This window comes from Cavia porcellus, unplaced genomic scaffold (genome assembly GCF_034190915.1).
Source record: "Cavia porcellus strain 051 isolate PalLab524CR breed Dunkin Hartley unplaced genomic scaffold, mCavPor4.1 scaffold_23, whole genome shotgun sequence".
Classification (NCBI taxonomy): domain Eukaryota; kingdom Metazoa; phylum Chordata; class Mammalia; order Rodentia; family Caviidae; genus Cavia; species Cavia porcellus.
Genome location: NW_026947506.1, coordinates 30,102,274 through 30,123,775, shown reverse-complemented (window position 1 = coordinate 30,123,775; position 21,502 = coordinate 30,102,274). Strand labels below are relative to the sequence as shown.

The following is a 21,502-nucleotide window of genomic DNA, read 5'->3' as shown; positions in this document are numbered from 1 at the left end:
AATGATGGCAGCCAGCTGCAAGCTTTGAAGACTGTGAGACGGAGGCATCGCAGCATGTGAGTAACACAGAGGGACAGGTGTGGACCCAGATCCTCGGCCCCACATGCTGACTGCCCTGATGCTCAAGTCTCTTGATGAATAATCAGGGCAGTAACACAGCCACTTGCATGGCTGGAAAAAAGGGCGCCTGAGATCTGACTTAGTGCTCACAAAGAGAGCAGTTTAAGAGCTTCATGGACATGTTCTCACATGTGCAGAGATGCAGCACGACAATAAAATCCAATCATCCAGGTGTACACAGGACCGGCTATCACTATGTTTCAATCTGGTTCCTGCACTCGTGACATGTACAAATAATCCGCACATTCAGCTGAGACCCTACAGCACAATCTCAAGAAGCACCTAATTTCTAGACTCTGAATAAAATTCTGCCTAAGGACCAAAAGCAGCTGCTGGCTATGGTACAACTTCCTCCCACAGGCACCACAAGACTGCAGCAGAGGGAATGGCAAAGACCCAAAGCTGAGCAAGATGGTTTTTAGCAGTGTTGGATGGGTGGAGCCACAAACATGATAAAGTTCACCCTGGCATGGGGAACTCGCTTGGACACATGCTGGGCTCCAGGGAAGTGCGCCAAGGGCAGGACAGGGCGAAAGAAGGCAAACACCAAGACGCGACCTCCCCCCTGCTCACAGTTTAGCAGCGATCAGACCCTTAATCTTTCCTCAGTTTCCGAGTTCCACTTGGACCATCACTTGGGTCTTGGGTTCACATTCTCTAGTGAAGCACAGCTAAGGATAAAACTATGCAGAACTATGTGTTCTCCATCCTAACTCTTCTAGATGAGGACCCAGAATCCTGACCACTGGACCTAGCCCAGTCTAACTAGATTTGAGATCTGGAGAGGTATCCTAGCTATCACCCCCACGGTCCAGAAAACATACACATACTGAGAAATACAAAAGGTCAACCTCAAACAGAGGAGGCAGAGCTGGTTCAAAATTTACCAGTGAGGCTAATTACCACATCCTTTCCTTCTCTCCCAGCAAAAATGACTGTAAGGTGAAACAGCTAATGTTAGAATTTATTCTCTTCATACTCCACCATTCCTCTCTATCCCCCCCTCTTCCTTCCCTTCCTCTCTTCTTTCTCCCTTAACAGACATGATATGGACTCAGACTATTTTCCTCTGCTGTGTTCTACACAACTGAGAATTAAATAAAATAATAAAAAGCTTTTTTAAAAGGACTAAATGAAATAATACATGAAAGGCATTGCCTGACAGATATTACTCATATGTTGGCTATAATCATTTTGTTAAATACAATCATAAAATTTATGCTTTATTCTTTTTCTTTTTCTGTATTGGTGATTGAACTCATGACCTTGTACCTGCCAGGCGCTGTGAATGCTTTAAATTAAATCATTTAAAATGTTTCAGTAACTCCCAGATGGAAGATTAACCATACCTGCCCTAAATAAAAGACAAAAGTCCACAGGTCCACAGAGGGCGCAGGCTCAGAGCTACATCCAGCATTTACAAGCACATTCGAACAGCTACAGGCAAACCGCAGGTTGGTATTAAGTCTACTGATGGCTGAACAGAGTTGGCAGCCTCAAAATCAGTTCTCCACTCTCTATTTCCACTGCGACCAATTAAAGCTTCCTGTTAGTATCATGTCCTGGAGAAAAATCATAGATGTGATCTGCATTCATAATCTGAACAGTCAGGAAACTCAAAGTGAAAACAGAGATTTGAATTTTTCCAGCGGCATCAGTACATTACAGAAAGGTGACATTTTGTAAACAGATGTATCACAGGAGAGGCCCTATCCCGAGGCTTCACTCTCCTCAGTGCTCCAGTCCCTTCCTCACTATCTTGCTCCAAACATCCTGATTCAAGCTGCACTCCTAGGTGCCCTGGACTCTGGAAGCCAGCGATGAACTTACAGCCACTCTGTGCACCTGCCTCAGCTCAGAGCACCCACAGCCAAGATTCCAAACATCATCACTGCAGGGCATGTGGAGAACCTATGCTGGGCCTGGCAGAGAGTGAACTGATGAAGACCCAGCACAGCACAAAACATACACTCTGAGATAAAGCCACAAGAGACATCTTCAAATAGAGAGGAAATCACTGTGCATGAGTCAATGAGACAGGCTCTTCTGCCCTAGGCCATGTTTTTTGGTGTCAAAAGGAGAGGGAGCCTCTTCAAAAGAACTGTCTTCATAAATATTCACTCCTTAGCTGGATTTTAAGATGTCAAGACTCTACTTCAGTTACAATAGGTTTCTGATTCAATACCATTTACCTCTATGTTACAAAGTAAGGTTCACCTTCTATGTAAGGAATAAGAGTATAAAGCCCAATTTTTTTTCTGATGAATGCTTTGGTCAAAAATGTGTTTTGGCCCTATTAGTAATACCATTCTGAATCTTTGCTATTGAAAATATCTGCAAAACAAACCAAGGCTGCAAAATCCCAAAGACTGGAAACCATGTAAGGTTAAATACAGCTTTAAGCAAATGGCACAAACTGAACGATCAGAATAAAACTGCAGCTCTGAAATAAAATCAGCAGTCTTTCCTGAGAGGAAAAATTACCAGTTCCAGGGAATCCTGGAAATGCAAAATTTAAAACTGGTGAGCAGCACCTCACCTCATCTCGGAGGCACTGCATGGATGAGGTGCTAGCAGCGGGATGCTACATAGAGAACTGGCTGTCCCTAGTGCCACTGCTCAGGAAGACACTGTGACTATAAGCAAGCTAACACACCTCACAGCTTTCATCAGAAGTTACAAGTGGGTAGCACATGCCTATAATCCCAGAATTCTGGAGGCTGAGGCAGGAGGATCGCAAGTTTGAGCCCAACCTGAGCAATTCAGAAAATCCTTGTCTCAAAAAAAATTTAACCATGGGGCGTAAATTAGTTTACAACAACCCATCCCGTATTTTCCTACTGGAAATCTGTACTTCAGCGTAATAGTAGCTGGTCTCATAGCAGGGCCTGGGGGTGTATGGAAGCAGTCTTCCTGCTCACCCACTTGGATGAGGGAGATACAGGAAATATCTTCATGTTTACCCACTGGAATGAGGGGAACACAGGAAGCAATCCTATTTACCCACTTGGATGGTGAACAGCAAGGGGTGCGCATGTGTACAAAAGTGTCAAACTGGGACTTTTACCCACTTGAGGCTCTAACGGGTTTTGTGTATGTTCACAGAGGATCACAGGGGGTAAAATACATCCACACCACTCTCCTGCTCCTAAACATGTATTTCTCCACAAATGCAATGTGGGTGTGACTCACAATAGCTGTGGCTGCAGAGAGCAAAAAGCCATTTGTCCATTCACCCACTTGGCAGATGAACAGCGAGGTGGGTACAGGAGCTCCAAAGCAGGGACAAGTGACTTTTACCCATGAAGTGCTCATCGCTAAATTTCTGTGCATTCAGAACTTATTCTACAAACAACAATAACAGAAAACATTTTTTTAAATTTTTCTGGTACAAGTACTCCATGAAGTACAATGGCACATGAAAAACTAGATTTGTAAGTGTTGGAGGAGGTCAAAAGTGAGTCATCAGATCATTCATGCATCGATGAAAACAGATTATGACTTTGACATTGGCCATGAGAGCTACAGTTCCTGTGACAGTGAAAGGGAGCAAGAATCACCTGATAAAGACACAGGGGATGCAGACCTCTTTGATTCACATGGTGAAGAAAACAGCAATATGAATGCATATTTGACTAGTGGAAATGGTACTAAATGGTCACACAGCCAAATGGAACGATCCAATGTTAGAACCGGGTCCAAAAATACAGTGAGGATCTTGGCAGGGGTGAAACCTGTTGGACGGAATGCCATCACTGACGTTCAATGTTGGAAACTGTTTGTCACCAACAAAATGCCACAAGATGGTGTGAAATAAACAAATGCTGAGACACAAGTAACATGTTCTGTATGCACCAAGAGCAATATTCAAAAATGCATTTATTATAACATCTCACCAGCTCAACTGAAAGCATTCATAGGACTGCTGTACTGGGCAGGGCTTTCCATTGGTTATCACAGGAATATAAAAGCCTTATGGAAAAGCAATGGGCATGGGTTTGAAGTTTGTAGACTAACAAGGACACTGAGCAGATTTGGTTTCTTTCAGAATCGCCTGAGGTATGATGACACATCACCCAGCAAGAAAAAAAAAAAGAACTGATAATGTGACTGCTATTCACTCATGGTCTGAGAGCTCTGGAATTGTTAAGCAGTGTACACACATCTGAATACATGATTGCTGTTGAACCTCTTGCAGCATTTCATGGTTCCTTCAACTTCAGGCAATCAATATATTCCCCCCAAAAAACTTCTTTAAAATATGGCATAAAAATGTATGCTCTTGTGGATGCAAGGACTTACTATCTTTCAATTTAGAAATTTACCCTAGAACTCAACAACCAGGTCCTTATTCATACAAGTAAAAAACCAAATGATGCTGTGAACAGGCTTGTTGTTCCTATCTCCCAAACTAATCAAAATGTGACATTTGACAATACGTTTACCAGTTTCCAAATGATGTTACATTTGCTAACAGAGCACAAGTTGACAGGCATAGAACTGTACTCAGGAACAAAGAAATCTCAAATGAAATGTGATTTCAAAACAGAATTGTATAGTACAGTCTTGAGAAGGATATAGTATTAGCCTCCTATACTGCAAACAAAAACAAACTGGTACTGCTGATATTACACGGTGATGCAAATACTGATAGGTAAATCTGGACAAAACAGAAGGCTGAGATGATAACCTATAACTTCTACAACAAAACCAAAGGCAGAGATGTTGATGAGTTATGCAGTCACTAGTATGTCACTGCAAACATAGAGCATTGGCCAATGGCTGTGTTTTACTCAATCCTAAACATCTGTGGCGTAATTTGATAGTTTACAAGGAAAATAACAAGTGCAAAATATCACAGAAAACTTTTCTCAGAAGATGAACTGGAACGCATAAGAGATCATTTATTGTAGAGAAAAAACAAAATGTTTCTGCCCAGGGAACTATACAAAATAATTGTGGGACCACACTGATGAGCTGACAGGAGAACAGGCAGGTGCAGCATCACACAGATGTACTATGACAACAAGAAAACCAAGTATGATACCAACTGTGCTCTACAGCAGGAAAGCACAGGAAAACAAACATGTGCTATCGATACTTACATATAGAACACGCGGTTGGCATGTGTGAACACTGCCTTTGGTGTGACAGTTGAAGCACAGGTAATTTCTCTGGTAGACTTTTGTTTGTTTCCACATTACATTGTAGTTCACAGAGGTTTTTATTTCTGATGTTATCTTTTAGGTTTTGTAAGCAAGTAAACATAAATAACTGATGTGAAAATACTGATGTCTAGTCTAAGAACTCATTACATATTTAGTATTTTACTTTATTGATATTTTATTTTTCTAAATGCACCTTGTATAACACAGTAGGAAGCTCCTGACAGAACAGGAAGAGAGGTGATAAGAATGGGCTGGCCAGGGATTTAGCTCAATGGCACAAGCACCTGCTTGGCAAGCGCAAGGTTGAGAGTTTGATTCTCTGTACTACAAAAAAAAAAAAAAAAAAAAAGACTGGGTCACAACATAGGAAAGGAAGGGTAAGCACAAGTGCCATCAGTGCAGACAGAAGTGTGCATGGAACATGCAGTTGTCACGTGTGAAGACTACCTTGGGCGTGACAATTAAAACAAAGATTATTTTTGTTGTAGAGTTCTATTGGAATTTTCATTGTAGTTCCTATAGGAATTTGGTTTTTTTTTAGACTTTGTACATCAAAAAACAGTTGAAAATTTTGACGCTTTCTGATAAACAATAAATATTAAAATTTCAATACTTTGTTTTTTGATATTTTTGTCTGTTAATTACTTACTGCTTAATAAAACCCATGAAATTAAATAATTCATCAATAGACATATTCTAAAGAATAAACATGGGTATTATAGAATCACAATAAAGTACTTTTTAGCAGCACAATTTGTAATAGCTAGATCTTGGAAACAACCTAAGTGTCCATCAGCTGAGGAATGGATAAAAAAGTTGTGGTATTTTTATACAATGGATTACTACTCAGCTATAAAGGATGATCACATTGAGATATTTATAAATAAATGGGCGCAGCTTGAGACCATACTCATAAGTGAAATAAATCAAACTCACATGTATAAATACCGAATAGTTTCCCTAGTGTAAGGAATGGTAAGAATACATAAAAGTATGTAGTAATCATAATTGCTTTGAAGCCTTATAATGTTTCCATTCATTAATTCAAATGATTTTATTCTGGGTTGTTTGATTTTATTGTCTATAATGGTATGAACAGTTATTTTGAAAGAAAAAAGACAATATAATAGCTAGTGCTAACTTAATATCATCTTGTTTTGAAGACCCATCAAGCTTTTGTTCTTCTGTCTCCATTGGTTTTATCATGTTGTAAAATCTTATTGGATTTTATTATATGTGATAGTATAAATAAAGTTTTCTATAGACAAGGAGAAAAAAAATAAAGTACTTTTATGACAAAATTGCTCTCCCCTCTGCAGGCCACAAAGGGTGTACCTCAGCATGAAGGCCGTGGTTCAACCCTCAGTACCCCTCCTCCCCACAGGCATGCACACACGCACCAGCGCACATACAGCATTCCCCCGCCTAAGGGATCAACTCTGAGTTTCAGTCAGGCTTCAGTCAGGTGTCTCCCTCTCAGAAGAGCACTATAATCCAAAGTCATTCACCAGCCCCTCCTAGTTCTCCAGAAGCTGCCACATGCTGCCCTATGAGCTCCTGCCCCATAGGGCTGGTCCAGCAGACACTAATTCAACCCTGCCAGGCTTAACCTGATTCTTCCCTCCACAACCTTCTAGACACATACATTGACACATTTGTTCTAACTCAACCTTCAATAACCCTTCATCTCCCCAAGGTGTGGTTTTCTACAGAAGCGTTGCTATCAGGCACTTCCATTAATCATATACTATGAAGAATTACTTCTTTTAAAACTGCCTGCCCAGTGCAAGGTCCTGAGTTTGATTCCTGATACCAAAGAGAGAGAGAGAGAGAAAGAGAGAGAGAGAGAGAAAAGAAACACTAAAATTCAAAAGTACTCCTTTGTAAGTCAGTACTAGATCTTAATCTTGTTAAAACTAAACAACACAGACATTAATAAAAACAGTTGTTTTGCCTATAGGTTTTGTTTGTTTGAGATAAGGTATTGCTGTGTAGTTAAGGCTGGCCTTTAACTCTCACGGATATGGATGCCTCAGCCCCTTGAATGCTGGGACTACAATCAGCTTGCATACAGACTTTTAAAAATCAGAAATCTCCATTCTTACAAGTTGAGGTTAAAATAAATACATAAATAAATAAAAATCAGAAATCAGATTAGAAATTGTTTTCCACTGTCTGGCATGATGGCCAGTGCTTGGGAGGCTGAGCAGGAAGATCACTTCGTGACTAAAGCCAACCTGAACTTGCTATAGCAAGACCCTGTCTCAAAGCTGACACATGGTCTGGTGTGGTAGCCCTGTAATCCCAGCACTTGGGAGGCTGAGGCAGGAGGATCATTACAAGTTTGAGAACAGCCTGATATACAAAGTGAGCTCAAGGCCTATCTGAATTACATAGTGAGACTCTCAAAAAAACAAAACAAAAACAAAAAAACCACAACCACCACCACAACAAAACCTGATACATCAAAAAGAAAAAATTAATGTTTTCTAAAGATGCCTCAAAGTAATTACTTCTACAAGATAATTTACCAGGAATTTACACAGCCATCTCTGCTTTCATTTTGAGGATGCAAAACAATGTTAGTTTATGAAAAATTCAAGATTTATACTAAGTGCCTGAAAATCCTTAAAAATTATTTAAAACCACAAATCATAGATTCAATCCTAATACACACACACCAACAAATGAGAAACAAATGATTACTACCTAAAACTATCTAAAAGGGCTTCCCAGGACCCAACACATATGACACACACAAACACACATATCTCTGATCACTGTGTGTGCCTGTGTATGCATATATGGTACTAGGAATGGAGCCCAGGGTCTCACAATTGCCAGGCTGAAAATGTTTCAAAAATGTCTAAGCTAGGTTTAGTGGCACACATCTGTAATCCTAGCACTTGGGAGACTGAGGCAGGAGGATCACCTTGAGTTTGAGTCAAGCGTGAACTACACACCAAGACTCCTGTCTCAAAAAAAAAAAGTAAGAATGTATAGAAAAGCACTAAAGTACACTAAATTTGATGGTAAACTCATCTTGTTTTTTTTTTTTTTTTTTTTGTCTTTTTCCTTTTTATCGGTACCGGGGATTGAACTCACGACTGCCTGCTTGCAAGGCAGGGGCTTATGCCGCTGAGCTAAATCCCCAGCCCCCAACTCATCTTCATCTGCTAAGTGGCACAGTCCTTGGATGCAACCGAAACTTTTCTACCAACTCAGCTGCAGACTTAGGACCAGGTAAGACATGACTATAAGACAGGCAACGTAAGGTCCTCCACCTCTCTGAGATTATTGGTGGTAACATAAGTGCACACAGTCCTTGGGATGCTGTTGGAAGAGTCCCTCAACACTCCACTTGTTCAGTGCTGCCTGCCCAGCTTATGTGAAAACCATAAAAGAGAGCTGTTAGCAGCAGCAGCAGCACTGGACTGAAAGATAACTTATAGCCAAGTTACACTGTCAGTTTACTTTTTTGGAAATCATGAGCCAACAGGAAAAGATGTAGGTGAGGTGGACAAACAATTCTGAGTGTTAAGATGCATTATGGCACATATACATCTACTAATGGTCACAACTTTTTAAGAAGCCCACGTCCTCTTAGGCAATGGTCATCGTATTTCAACAAAAGCCCAAGGCCAAATTTTTTTTTTCATGTGCGCATGTGGTGGTGGAAATCAAACCAAGGTCTTGTGCATATAAGGCAAAACTCTACCACTGAGCCACATCCCCAGCCCATGAGATACTTTATTTACTCTTAAACATATTCAGGTCATGGACCTGTCTTCTTAGCATACAGATATATAAAACACTTTCATTTCATTTGCCTCTAACCTAGAAAGCACATAATCTCCTTCTGACAGTGCAATGGGAAGGACTGCCCATGACATTTCTATTGTTAAGGAATTCAGTAGAGGCAGCAGCCTTGCACCTGGTCTACCTCGGAGTCCTGGCACTATATGCCAGCCTGACAGCTGTTTGTTATCAATGACCTGAAACATCATTTTGTGTTTTTCAGCCTACTGTACTTCATATCTTTTGGGGGGACTTCTCTTTCTTATTCCCCCACCCCCTTTAATACTGAGGATTAGACTCAGGACCTCCCACTGAAATACATACATCCCCAAATCTTTTTTATTTTGAGACAGGGTCTTGCTAAGTCACTAAGTTGCCCAAGCAGGGCTCAAACTTGTAATTCTCCTAATTTGGTCTCCCAGAGTCTGAGAGTGCAGGTGGCTTTTGCCATCACGGCTAACTACTCTCTTACTTATAGGATCACCATGTACATAAGATACTGGTTTTACACAACTGAAACATACGGAGGGCACTACTATTGATAATTCTGCATATGTGACTCTGTGCCAGGTCTGGAATGCCTTCATTAGTCCTCCTTCTGGAAAGGCATCTTTAAGTCAAAAGTCAGGACTAGTCTGTAGTAGGATCTTCTACTTACTGCATTGACTTCACATGCTGAACCATTTGTAACTTATTTAACCCATCTGTAATTCTCATCTGTATACAGGAGCTGCTGCCTGGTTTTATTTTATGTGGGGCATTTACACCAGGCCCAGCCACAAGTCCTACATCCCAGATGTCAGTTACCCGAGACTTCTGCTCCTTTCCTTCATTCCTTCCCCTACCTACCATCTCTAACTGGTTCCCTGCAAGCACTCAGATGAACGTTCCAGCTCCAGCCTTGCCCCCTCAAGCCAATTCTTAGAAAACTATCTCACTGCCAGGCATGGTGGCGCACACCTAGAATCCCAGCACTTAGGAGGCTGAGGCAGGAGGATCACTGCAAGTTAAGAGACCAGCCTATGCTACAAAAGTGAGCTTAAGACCTGTCTGAAATGCACAGGGAGACCCTGTCTCAAAGAGACCCCCCTCCCCACCCCCCAAAAAAAAAGGAAAGAAAGAAAACTACCAGCTGGGGATTTAGCTTGGGGATTCAAGCACTTGCGTGGTAAGCGCTAGGTCAATGAGTTCAATCCCTGGTACCAAAAGAAAAAAGCAAAAACAAAACAAAACAAAAAACTACCTCACTAAGCCTACAAACAGCTCAGACAGCCTTACTCTCTTGGGCTCCTACTGTGGCCCCCTGAACAAGCCTCTGTCCACATATCTCCATTTTTCCTTTCTCCTGGTCCCACCCATTCCCCCACCCCACCCCACTGTTCTGGCTTTACCTTATTTGCAACACTGCCTTCTTTCCTTACACTCCTTCCCATGCTTGTGTCTAGCTACACCCCCCCAAGCTCCTGTGGACTTTGCACAGTGAGGCGCTGGACTAGTGCTCCCCAGCATTTGTGCTCACTGATACAGGTCTAACAATTACTTATTAATAAGTCTCTCTCCAGCTAGAACCTGAACACCAAGGGCATTAAGTGTGGTTCACTCATCTGCAGGTCTAAGCCTTAGCTGGGGACAGATAATACTGTCAAGTGCTACAAAGTGGGAGCTTACCATTATATCTTACTTAAGCTGAAAATACATCCCCATCACTACCTGCTCCTTTTCTGACTATGCCCTGGAAAAATCACGCTCAAAGTGTTCCACGAAACTAGAAAAAACTATAAAGATCCCAAGTACTTGTGTTCTCTTTATTCTTTCTTCTCGTAGATTTGTCTAGCTAGAACTGGCAAGGTGCCACTTCCAACTGTCCGGTAATTTTATGGAATGGTAATAGGATTTTATTTAACACTAACTACATGACTTTATTCTTTGAACACACCCTACTCACTAAAACCTTTCCTAGATCACCCCTGCACAATTCTGTCCTCCCTAACAGGACACACCAGCTAAACGTATGCATTTTCCAGTACTAAAGATGTCTGCAGCATGAATATATAAACAAGTGAAGAAATCATAAATCTACATGTTTCTCATATTCTAGATGCAGTCCACATCTTCTAATCAGATTAACTAAAAGTAAAAATAAGTAGAATGATTAAAAACAAAGCAGCCGGACAACGGGTTGCTCTATTTTTAAACCACACGTGTCCCCAGGGGAACCTGACCACTCTCCACCAGGAACCACAGATCTGGAGTGAGCATTTTCATACAGATCATCTGTGACCTACACTTTTAATTCTGCATAAGGGCAAAATGCAACTGTCACAAACATCTTGCCTCCTACATTACAATTCACAACCTGCAGCCATTATGCAGTACTATGTACCTTTATGTGACTAAATGAAAAGCAAACACTATGAAAAGTGTGTTTACTTACCAATAAAACTGAAATTGCAAAACTAATATGCTATACAAGTTGCTTAATGAAGCAGAGACAATTATAACACTAATTATAATAAATAGCTATTATAAGCATCATCAGCATTATGTTCTGTGTCTCTCTCGGTCCACTGGAAATAAACTGCTTCAAATGCAGAGCTACTATTTTCAGACTCTATATGAAAACCAAGTAGGGTAAGCAGTCCAAAACAGCAATGAGTTCCAAATTTAGGGAGCAAGGGGAAGAAGAAAACCAGACCTTGTTTCCAAGCAACTAAACATGACAACCTCTGCTCTGACTACAAGGACCAGGCCACCTCCTCCACCTCTATATTCCCAGCAGCAGTAATGCAAGTTTCTTCAAGGAGGCAATAGAAATGCTTGGCCTGAGGCATCAGTGGGTACAGGAAAACTAACAGCTCCCAGGACTCTCAACTTCCCTGGAGATGTCCAGGGAAGAGCAAGTGTTGCAAGGTGAGTGAAGGGTGGGGCTTCCCCTGGGTCCCACTTAAACCATGCAGCTTGCACTTACTAAGAGTCAAGTCAAACTGGCTTTGTTTTCAAGATCCGGAAAGGCTAAACACGAACTATTTAGGAGATGGTTCAGTTGTCATAAATTCAGGGCCAGGAGAAAGAGGTTGTGACCAGACAACACACTCCATTAAATACTAGTATTCTCTGAAAATAGATCGCCCAGGAATTTCCAGTTAAAAATGCTGCACTGCACAGAGATGTTAGCTTTCACCTTTCCCAAAGCACTATTCTTAGGAAGATAACCAGGAGAACAAAAACAAAAGGAGATGAAACTCCTTGAAACTTTTGGAAATCAGACACACAAAAACTGACTTGGGCCAGAAAAAGATGAATTATAAGCTTAAAATGAGAAAAACTAAAAAACATCCAACTTTCATCATAGAACACCCAAAAGACTCAAAAACTACTGGTACTTGTTTCCAATAGGAAGTGAGGGCAGAAAACAGAAACAAAATACATGAGAAAAGGATCAAATCCTTAAAGGCTGTTTAGACACAAACAAAACCATATGATCATCTCAACAAATACAAAAACACACCAGGGAATCCCTACACTCCCTTGGGATAAAACAGTCAAACCAGGAATACAAAGTGACTCCCATGTCCATGTCCCCAGCTAAGTTAAAAAAGTCAGGAATGAAGGCATATACCTGTAATCTCGGCACTCTGGTAAACTGAGGCAAGAGAATCACAAGTTTGAGACTAATTTAGCAAGACTCAGAATTTAAAGTGGAAGATTCTAAGTTCAAGTCCTATCTGAACAACTCAGTAACTTAGCAAGACACTATCTCAATAAATAAATACATATTTTAAGAGGGCTTAAAATGTAGCTCAGTGAAAAACCACTGGATTTAATCACCAATAATGCATATGTGCACACACACAAAAGTGTAACACAGAAAGCTTCCACTAAGATCACAAACAAAACAAGAATGCCCAGTATCACCACTGCTAAACAACACTGTCCTTGGGGATCCTAGCCACAGCAATCTGCAAAATAAATAAATAAAAGGAATCTAATTGGAAAGGAAGTAGTAAGATTATCATCATTCTCAGATGGCATGTCCTCATATATAATCCTAAAGAACTCATAGAAAATAACTATTAAAGCCAAGTGGCATGATGCAAGATCAATATACAAAAACCAACCGTTGCCAGGTATGGTGGCAAACAGCTGTAATCCCAGCACCCTGGGAGGTTGAGGCATGACAATCACAACTAATTCAAGACCCAACTAATCTAGCAAGACTCAAGAATTTTAAAAGGCACAGGGATGTAGCTCAGGACAAAAACCCTGGGGTCAACCCCTAATAAATAAAATAAAACAACAAAAATCAAAAGACACCCTGTATGTACATCTAAACCCTAGCAATGAACAATGTGAAATGAAATAAAAATTTTTAAGAAAATTTCTTTTACAGTAGCATCAAAAATAATAAAAACCTTACAGATAAATTTAACCAAACAAGTACAAGACTTACACACTGCAAACCACAAAATGTATTGAAAGAAATTTTAAAAAGCCTACCCTCCAGTGCAAGTATTAAAAGACTATGTAAATGTAAATACTGTAATGATCACTCTGAAAGTGATCTAGAACCAACAGATCTCTATCATGTTAATTTTTTCTGCAGACATGAAAAAACTGATCCTTAAATTCAGATGGAACTATAACACGTCTCAAATGACAATAATCTTGGAAAAAGAACAAAGTTGGAGAAATCACACTTCCTGATCCTAAAACTTTCTAGAAAAACGTGATCTTGGTGTAAGGACAGTTCATAGACTAACAGAACAGAATTCAGGATCAAGAAATAAACCTTTGTATCTATGGCCAACTGATTTTTTTTTTTTTTTTTTTGCCAACTGATTTTGACATGGCTACCAGGGCCGTGTACTGGCCAGACACACACACACAAAGTCTCTTCAACAAATGAATGCAGAACTGAGCTTCTACATCAAAAATAAAGAAGTTAGACCCTACCATATATACTGTATCATATCCCAAAATGAACCCCATATGGAGCAAAGCCCTAAATATGAGAGCTAAACTATAATGAAATTCCAGTGACTTTCATTTTATTTTGTTTTTTTCTTTGATACAGGGTCTCACTATGCAGTTCAGGCTGGTCACTACAGAACCCAGGCTTCCCTCAAACTCACAGTAATCCTCCTGCTTCAGCCTCCCTCTTCTGCCTCAGCCTCCCCACTCTGCCTCAGCCTTCAGAGTGCTGGGATTACAGGCATGTGACACCACACTGGCCTAATAAAAATCTTAAAACATAATTAACTCTTCATGACCTAGAATTTGGCAAAGAATTCTTACATATGGACACCAAATGTGTGAGCAACAAAGTAAAAACATATGATAAATTATATCAATTAGTATTAAAAGATACTACCAAGACAGTGAGAAACCAACTCTAAAAAAGGAGACCTAAAAAGGGTCTGACATCCAGAATATATGAAGAACTACAACTCAGCCAAGAAAATAACCCAATTAAAAGATGGTGCCAGGTGTGGTGGCACACACCTGTAATCGAAGCTCTCAGGAGGCTGGTGACTGAAGTAGGAGGATTACCGGAGTTCAAGGTCAGAGTGGGCTACATAGTGAGTTCAAAGCCTGTCTGGACTATATAATGAGACCCTGTCTCAGCAAAAAGGGATGAGGGAACTACATAAGCATTTCTCCAAAGACACACCAACAGCCAACAAAGACACTAAAATGGTGTTCAACATCATTCATTGTGTCATATGAGAACTGCAAAATAAAACCACAAGATACTATTTAACATGGTCATAACGTTAAAAAAAAAAAAGGAAAATAACAAGCGTTGAGAGTATAGAATTCTCTCACACACTGTTCGTGGAAATATAAAAAATGGTGCAATCGCTATGCAAAAAGTCTGGCTATTTCTCAAAAACTTAAACATAGGGCTGGGAATTTAGCTCAGCGGTATAACCACCTGCCTTGCAAGCAGGTGGTCATCTGAGTTCGATCCCCGGTACCGATACTTAAACACAGAATTACCATATGATCCAGCACACCTATTCCCAGGTATATACTTGAAGAATTTTTTAAATAGACACTCAAATAAAAACCTGCACACTAATGTTCACAGCAGCACATCCAGGCAGACACAATCCAAAGGCCCATAGATTGATGAATGGGTAAAGTTCCACATACACATACAATGGAAATGACTTAGCCATAGTAAGGAATGAAATATTGATGTATGCTACAGCACAGATGAATCTCAAAACACATAAAGTCAAAGAACCCAGATAGATGCACAGAGCTACATACTATATGACTGCACTGACATGAACTGAACCAGATTAGGTCAATCCAGAGGCAAGAAGGACATCAGTGGTTGCCAAAGGCTAAGGAAGAAAAAACTGCGGAAAGACTTAAGAGGTAAGAGGTTTCCATTTAGCATAATAAAGCCTGGAACTAGAGAGTGGTGACACCATGGATGTATTTAATCCCACTGAGCTGAACAGTTTAAAACGGTTAATTTTATGCATATTTTTAATACACAAATACAATCAGTTGCTAGGTACCATGCACCCATCCCTTTCCTGTTCTCACCCCCAGAAAACTATACAGAGTAAAACAAGGCTCATCTAGACTCAAACCTTTACTCTGGGGCAGCAAGTGCCTCTCAACTCTTTCACTCTCACCTGAGGCCCCAGGAGGGAACGACCTTTTCTGGGACCAGAAGGAGGGTACAGAAGGTTGCTCCGGGACCCTGATAGCCATAAACCCTGGCTTGGGGTTAGACGAGACAAAACACGTGCCCAGATTCAGAGGGGAAAAGCTCTGGGAAATTTAAGATGAAGCCAAATTAAAATGTGGAATAGGTGTATTAGAAGAAAGCATTATGATAATCTAACAAACAGAACAACACACAATCATCCCAAAATCCCATACCCAAACAGTAGCACTGCATTTCCAAATCACTCGGAGGAAAAACCAAGGGGAGGTGAGCAAACTATGTCAGAAATGATTTGAAAAACACACAACTGTTGTAATGACCATGACTTTTCAGATTTAACAAATACTAAAGTGACCAACAGTGTACCCAACAGACCTGCATAGGTGACCGTCCCGAGCGACTGGCAGCGTGAGGGCAGGTGTCTCGGTCCTCTCGCCTCCGAAGGGCCCGGCAGCCAGGGCAGGGCCCCGCCCCACGCGCCCCGCCCTGCGCCCCGCCCGGGCACCTGCGCCCCCGGCAGAACGCGCCCGTGGAGGGGGATGGGGCCGCGCTTGCGCGCCAGGCTTGGGGACCCGAGACTCGGGGGTTAGGAGACCCGGTATTGGGAAACTGAGGTCTCGGGGACACCGGAGGAGCACGGCTTGGGAGCTGGTGGGGGGGGATAGAGCACCAAAGGGACGCCTCCGGCCGGCTGCAGGCAGGAGCGCTGCGCGGGCCGTGGGCGGTGACTGTTGCCGACCAAAGCTAGCCCGCAACACGGCCGGGTCCCGCCCGCCTGCCCACCCTAGGCGGCATTCTGGGTCTCAAGCACGACCCAGGCTTCCTCGGTCCCTTACCCGGCCTCCACTCTGGCCTTCACCGCGGCCCGCCAGCCGGCCTTAGCTCACCTGACTCGCACCGCCGTCGCAGGCCTCGTCCGCGCCTCTGAGGCCGGGACTGGAGAACCCCGCGGTTCCAGCCAATCGCGGTCAGGGGCAAGAGCAACGCGGCGTCCTCCAATCCCGAGCGCGCCACCTTCAAGCTTCGGACCAATGAAGAGCTAGCTGTGGGCCAGCGCCGCGAGGGTGGGGTGGGCGCTAGGGAGGGGCAGGAGGAGTGGGGTGGGGTCAGCGGTGCGTCACGCGGCAGGGCGAGGCAGAGGGCGATCGCGCTGCGTCTGGAGAACGATTAACGTCGCCGCGAGGGTCCGGATCTCCCGGAGGGCTTGCTTGCCTGGGAGTGGGGTGGGGTGTTTTACGTTGCAAAAAGGATGCAGATAGAGGAGGGTCCACATCTCGGGGGAAGGGCTTGTGGAGGGGTAGGAGTCGCATGTTGGAAGAGGGGGGTAGTAGCTCCTTGCGGGCGTGGGCAACATCTTGGGGAAAGGGTTGCCTTACCGGGGAGAACTCTGCGGCGGAGGGAGAGGTCACAGTCGCGCAGGTCGCATCTTTGGAAAGGGGCCGCATTTCGGGCGCCCCCCCCCCATCCTCGGTGCATCTCTGGCCGGATCTTGCTGGCCCTCTTAGTCCCTGCTGCTTCCCGGAGTCTACAGTTTTCCAACCCTCCCCGGTCCCTGCTCGTAAGAGCCCTCTATTGCCCCTTCAGTGCCGCGTCTCCTGCACTGCTCATCCCCCGCCCGCTTTCTGGGTGGACAGATCCAGGGACGCCGGCCGCATCCATGGCTTCCCTGCCTTAGAGCGCCTATGCGTACGGCTGCATCTACTCCCTGCAGAGCTCTCAGGCTTTATCCCACCTGCCCTCGCCCTCCAAACACTTGACTGGATTTTTTTCCCCCTTAATTGAAAGTATCATTTACAAACCATAACGTTCCTTTTAAAACTATTCCCTTCTGTGTTTTGACAATGTATATACAGTTGTGTAACTTAGGCTGGCTTCCAACTCCAGGGCTCAAGTGATTGCTCATGTTTGAAAGCAGCTGTCCCCCTTTATATGGTGAGGGTTCCACAATGTGCTAATTTATCCCACGCTGTTTGAGAAGTTTGTGAGTTTTCCTGTAAGGATCAAGCTGGCTTTGACCCTCCTGGGGCTTCCATGGCAAGTACTGGAAACCACTGTTAGAGAAAGCGGATACCCAGGGCTGTGTTCTAGGAAACTGTCCCAGGGTGGCAGCTAGCTGTTGAGGCCAGTGGCCCATGGTTACTGAGCCCGGGACCAGTCAGGGGACATCTGGGTTGTCTCTAGTTTGGGAGTGTTAAGAATGGAGCTTCTAGCCGAGTGTGGTGGCACATGTCTGTAATTCCAGCACTCAGGAGGCTTGAGACAGGAGGATCCTTGCAAGTTCGAGACTAGCCTGGGCTACAAAGTGAGCTCAAGGCCAGCCTGAACTGCATAGTGGACCCTGTCTCAAAAAGACAAGAAAAGGGGTTGGGGATTTAGCTCAGTGGCATAAGCACCTGCCTTGCAAGCAGGCTGTTGTGAGTTCGATCCCCAGTACCGATTAAAAAAAAAAAAAAAGACAAGAAAAAAAAAATGGAGCCTCTGTAAACAAGGCAGGTTGTAGCCATTTTTCTTAACTGATTTTCAGAGTGTATTACCTGTCCCTCACTTTTCTCTCACAGTTTAAATATACAAACTTTGACTCTTTGGCTAGGTACTATAGATTGAACCCAGGACCTTCCTACTGAGCTTTGTTCTCAACCATATATATTGCCTTCCTGAGACAGGATCTCACTATGTAGTTTAGGCTGGTCTTGAACTCACTAACTCACTACATAGCCCTGGCTGGCCTCAAACTCAGGGTGATCCTCCTCCTGTATCTCCCAAGTGTTGGAATTACAGGCATGTACCACCACACTCACCTCCAGCTAGCCCTTTTAAAAATTTAACTTGAGTAATTTTTTTCTTTTTTTTTTTGTATGAGGGATCAGACTTACAACCTTGCATTTGTCAGGCAGGCACTTGTGCTGCTGAACTATATCCCCGGCCCCTAAAAATTTAACTTAAGACAAGATCTTGTAGTTGGGTTGCCCAGACTGCACTTGAATTCTCTTTCTGCCTCAGTTTCCTGGGTTGCTGGAACTTCAGATTTGTCCCAACATGCCTGGCTAACTTTTTAACATAGTGCATTAGTATGAATGGCCCTCATGTTGCTGTTACAACGCTGAGTCAAATATATTCTTCAATCACATCTGTTTGAGAGAAAGACTAACAGGTAGTCCTGCCCACTTACTAGCCCTGTGATGGCGCCTGTAGGCCTCTTGCTTCAGTGGACAGACATTGAAATACAGGGACCTCACCCCCCAAAAGTACTGGTTTGCACCCACGCACTCTGGTGGTCAGTGGGGCCTGTTAGGGGAGAAACAAGGACAAGAAGTAGAGGGGTCTAGGGCCCTGTGCCCAAAGTACAGTCCGTGTGGATTTCTCTAGTTGGCTGGCCTCGTTTCAGAGGAGGATGCTGGTGACAAGGTGTGCCCCCAAGTGTTGGTCCTTAGACTCTTGCACTGTAGCTGTTGCTATTTCACAGCAAGGGAAACCAAGGCAGTAGGTGGGCTGGCAGCCTGGCTGCAGGAGATACAGCAGGTGTGTGTGCTCACTGTCTCCACGGCTACTGTCTTTGCTGCAAGGATGGGGAACCCAAGGCCTGTTGTACCAAGTTCCCAGCAGGCAGAAGTTCTTGTTGCTCCAGGAGCTCACACCTCAGAACTGGCAGCAGGTTCTGCCTGTGGGTTGTAAACAGAACCTGACTCCTGAGAGAGGAATAAGGACTGGCTGAGAAACCTGAGCCCAGTGGCTTCGTGCCATCTGGATTAGGATGCTGCACAGAGCTCCAAAGGCCCCAGAGAATCAGGTGAGGGAAAGTTACCCAGCTGTCCCCCACTAGGCTCAGGAAATTAACATAACACACCTGCTCCCACCCCAGCCCCAGTACTGAGGATTGAACCCAGAGCCTTTGCGCTTACGATCAGTGCGTAATTAGAATTGGATGCTCATCCTCCCCAACCTTTTTTCTTTTTAGACAAGTTCTCACTAAGTTGCCCAGGCCCTCTTCTGCCTCAGCCTTCAGAGTGCTGAGATTATAATTATGAACCACCATACCTGGCAAAAATCCCTTTTCCTTAAGGAAACAATTTAAATTGATTTATCCAGGAGCTGGTTCTCATCCTGCTGGCCTACGGTTCCTGCTTTGGGTGGGTAGGGGAAAAACCACAAAGGAAATGCTCTCTGCTCCTATGGTCGTCTTTCAAAACCCTTGAGGGTGCCTCCAAGGCCTGCTGTGGTTTAGGGCTGGTCCCTAGAGAGTAAGTCAACAAGGCAGAGAACTGAGACAATCTCTGCTTTGGCCTGTGTTTCTAAATTCCACAATTCAAAAGCCCCTATACTGATGTTTCTGCTGATAAGGGGCTCTGTCACCTGTGACCCCCCCCCCCCATCCATTCCTGAAGCTACAGTCAGGAGTGCTGCTAAATGAAAAAGTCAGTCCCCTCTCCATGAGACGACCTTAGTAAGGGTGTGTCCTGGAATAGGGATCTTTCCCTTCCCTTCAGTTTCAGGGGCTCCAGGCAGCTTGAGCCTGCTTCATACAATCTCTGCTCCTGACTTCACCTGGCCTCTGTCTCAGTGCGGTCTTCTTTTATCTTTCTCTTGTTTTTGTAAAGACACTTGTCATTGGATTTAGGGCCCACCCCAGTCCAGGATGACCTCAGTTTGACCTGGGCTTCTTGTCATCTCTCTGACCTGCAAACACTGATGTCCCCAAACCTTGGTTCCAAACGTCCCCCTGCCATTTCTTGACTCTTCTGTGTCTCGCACATGAGATCTCCAACTTAAAGTTTCTAGGGTGGAATTCTTGGTCTGGCCCTAACCCACTGTTCATTGGTCCTTCATCAGTCAGACAAAGACAACCTGTTCCAAACTGGGTGTGGTGGCTCATACCTGCAGTTTTGGCTACTTTGGAGCCATAAGTTTGGGACAAGCCTGGGCAACTTAGCAAGAAGACCCTGTCTCAGTATAAAAGGGCCAGGGACATAGCTCATACAAGGCTCCAGTATCAATCCCCAGTTGACCAAAACAAACAACAACAAAAAACTCCAAAATTCTGTTCATTCTGAGGCAAAAGATGAGGGTGTGGCAAAGTAGCTGATCAATTGGGCAATAACAGAGATCCGGGAGATGTGCAGAAAAGCAATTCTCAAGCCTGCATCTGGGACCAGAGAACATTCTTCAATTCTTGTGAGAAATCAGGCAGGTTTTTGATAGGATGCCATAGACCTGACATCACCTAAGAAGTGGGGGATGCAAAGATGGCCATCAGTAAATTCTTAACCACTGTGCTGTGTCTTTCACAGTGCTCAGCCTGTAGTGAGCTTCTACTTTTTATTGGTCCACATTCACTCTGCAGAGTGTGTTTCTCTTTCTCCCTTTAATAGATGTAAGGTCTCGCTCTTTTGCACTTGTCTTGACCAATTCTCTGTTCAGGACAGCAAGAGCTTAGAATACACCTCTAAGAGACCTCAGAACTCAGATGTATTTTGGCGAACTAGCCAAGACCAGGTGAGGCTCTTTGGGCACAGTTTTGTTTCTCTCTCTTTGAAATCTGTGGCCAAGAAGGGCTGATTTAGGTTTTTCTCTTTCCTTCTGTATGTTCCCTAGCAAAGCTCAATCCCTTTCTTGTCCCTTTCCCAGGATGGGCTTTTGTCTATTAGAGGGCTCAAATCCTTTTAGGTTACCTAGGAGAAGCTGAGATCTAGAGGGCTGTAAAAATTAATGGAAGCTGGAGAACTCAGGAATA

At 43.5% G+C, this 21,502-nt stretch overlaps 1 protein-coding gene across 9 annotated transcripts in view; it reads right to left on the bottom strand.

Moving 5' to 3' along the window:
• Sun1 (Sad1 and UNC84 domain containing 1) overlaps positions 1-16,818 on the bottom strand; it is a 58,608-nt gene extending 41,790 nt beyond the window's left edge. For 3 of the 9 annotated variants that reach the window (XM_063233994.1, XM_063233993.1, XM_063233995.1), the window contains exon 1: positions 16,150-16,169. In XM_063233994.1, coding sequence (XP_063090064.1) covers positions 16,150-16,155 — 6 coding nt within the window. In that variant the 5' untranslated portion in view covers positions 16,156-16,169. Of the gene's footprint in view, positions 1-16,149; positions 16,171-16,610 lie in introns of those variants that run through there. The other 6 variants (XM_063233992.1, XM_063233990.1, XM_063233986.1 and 3 more) reach the window with 4 other exon arrangements.
• Between the last annotated feature and the right edge of the window lie 4,684 nt (positions 16,819-21,502).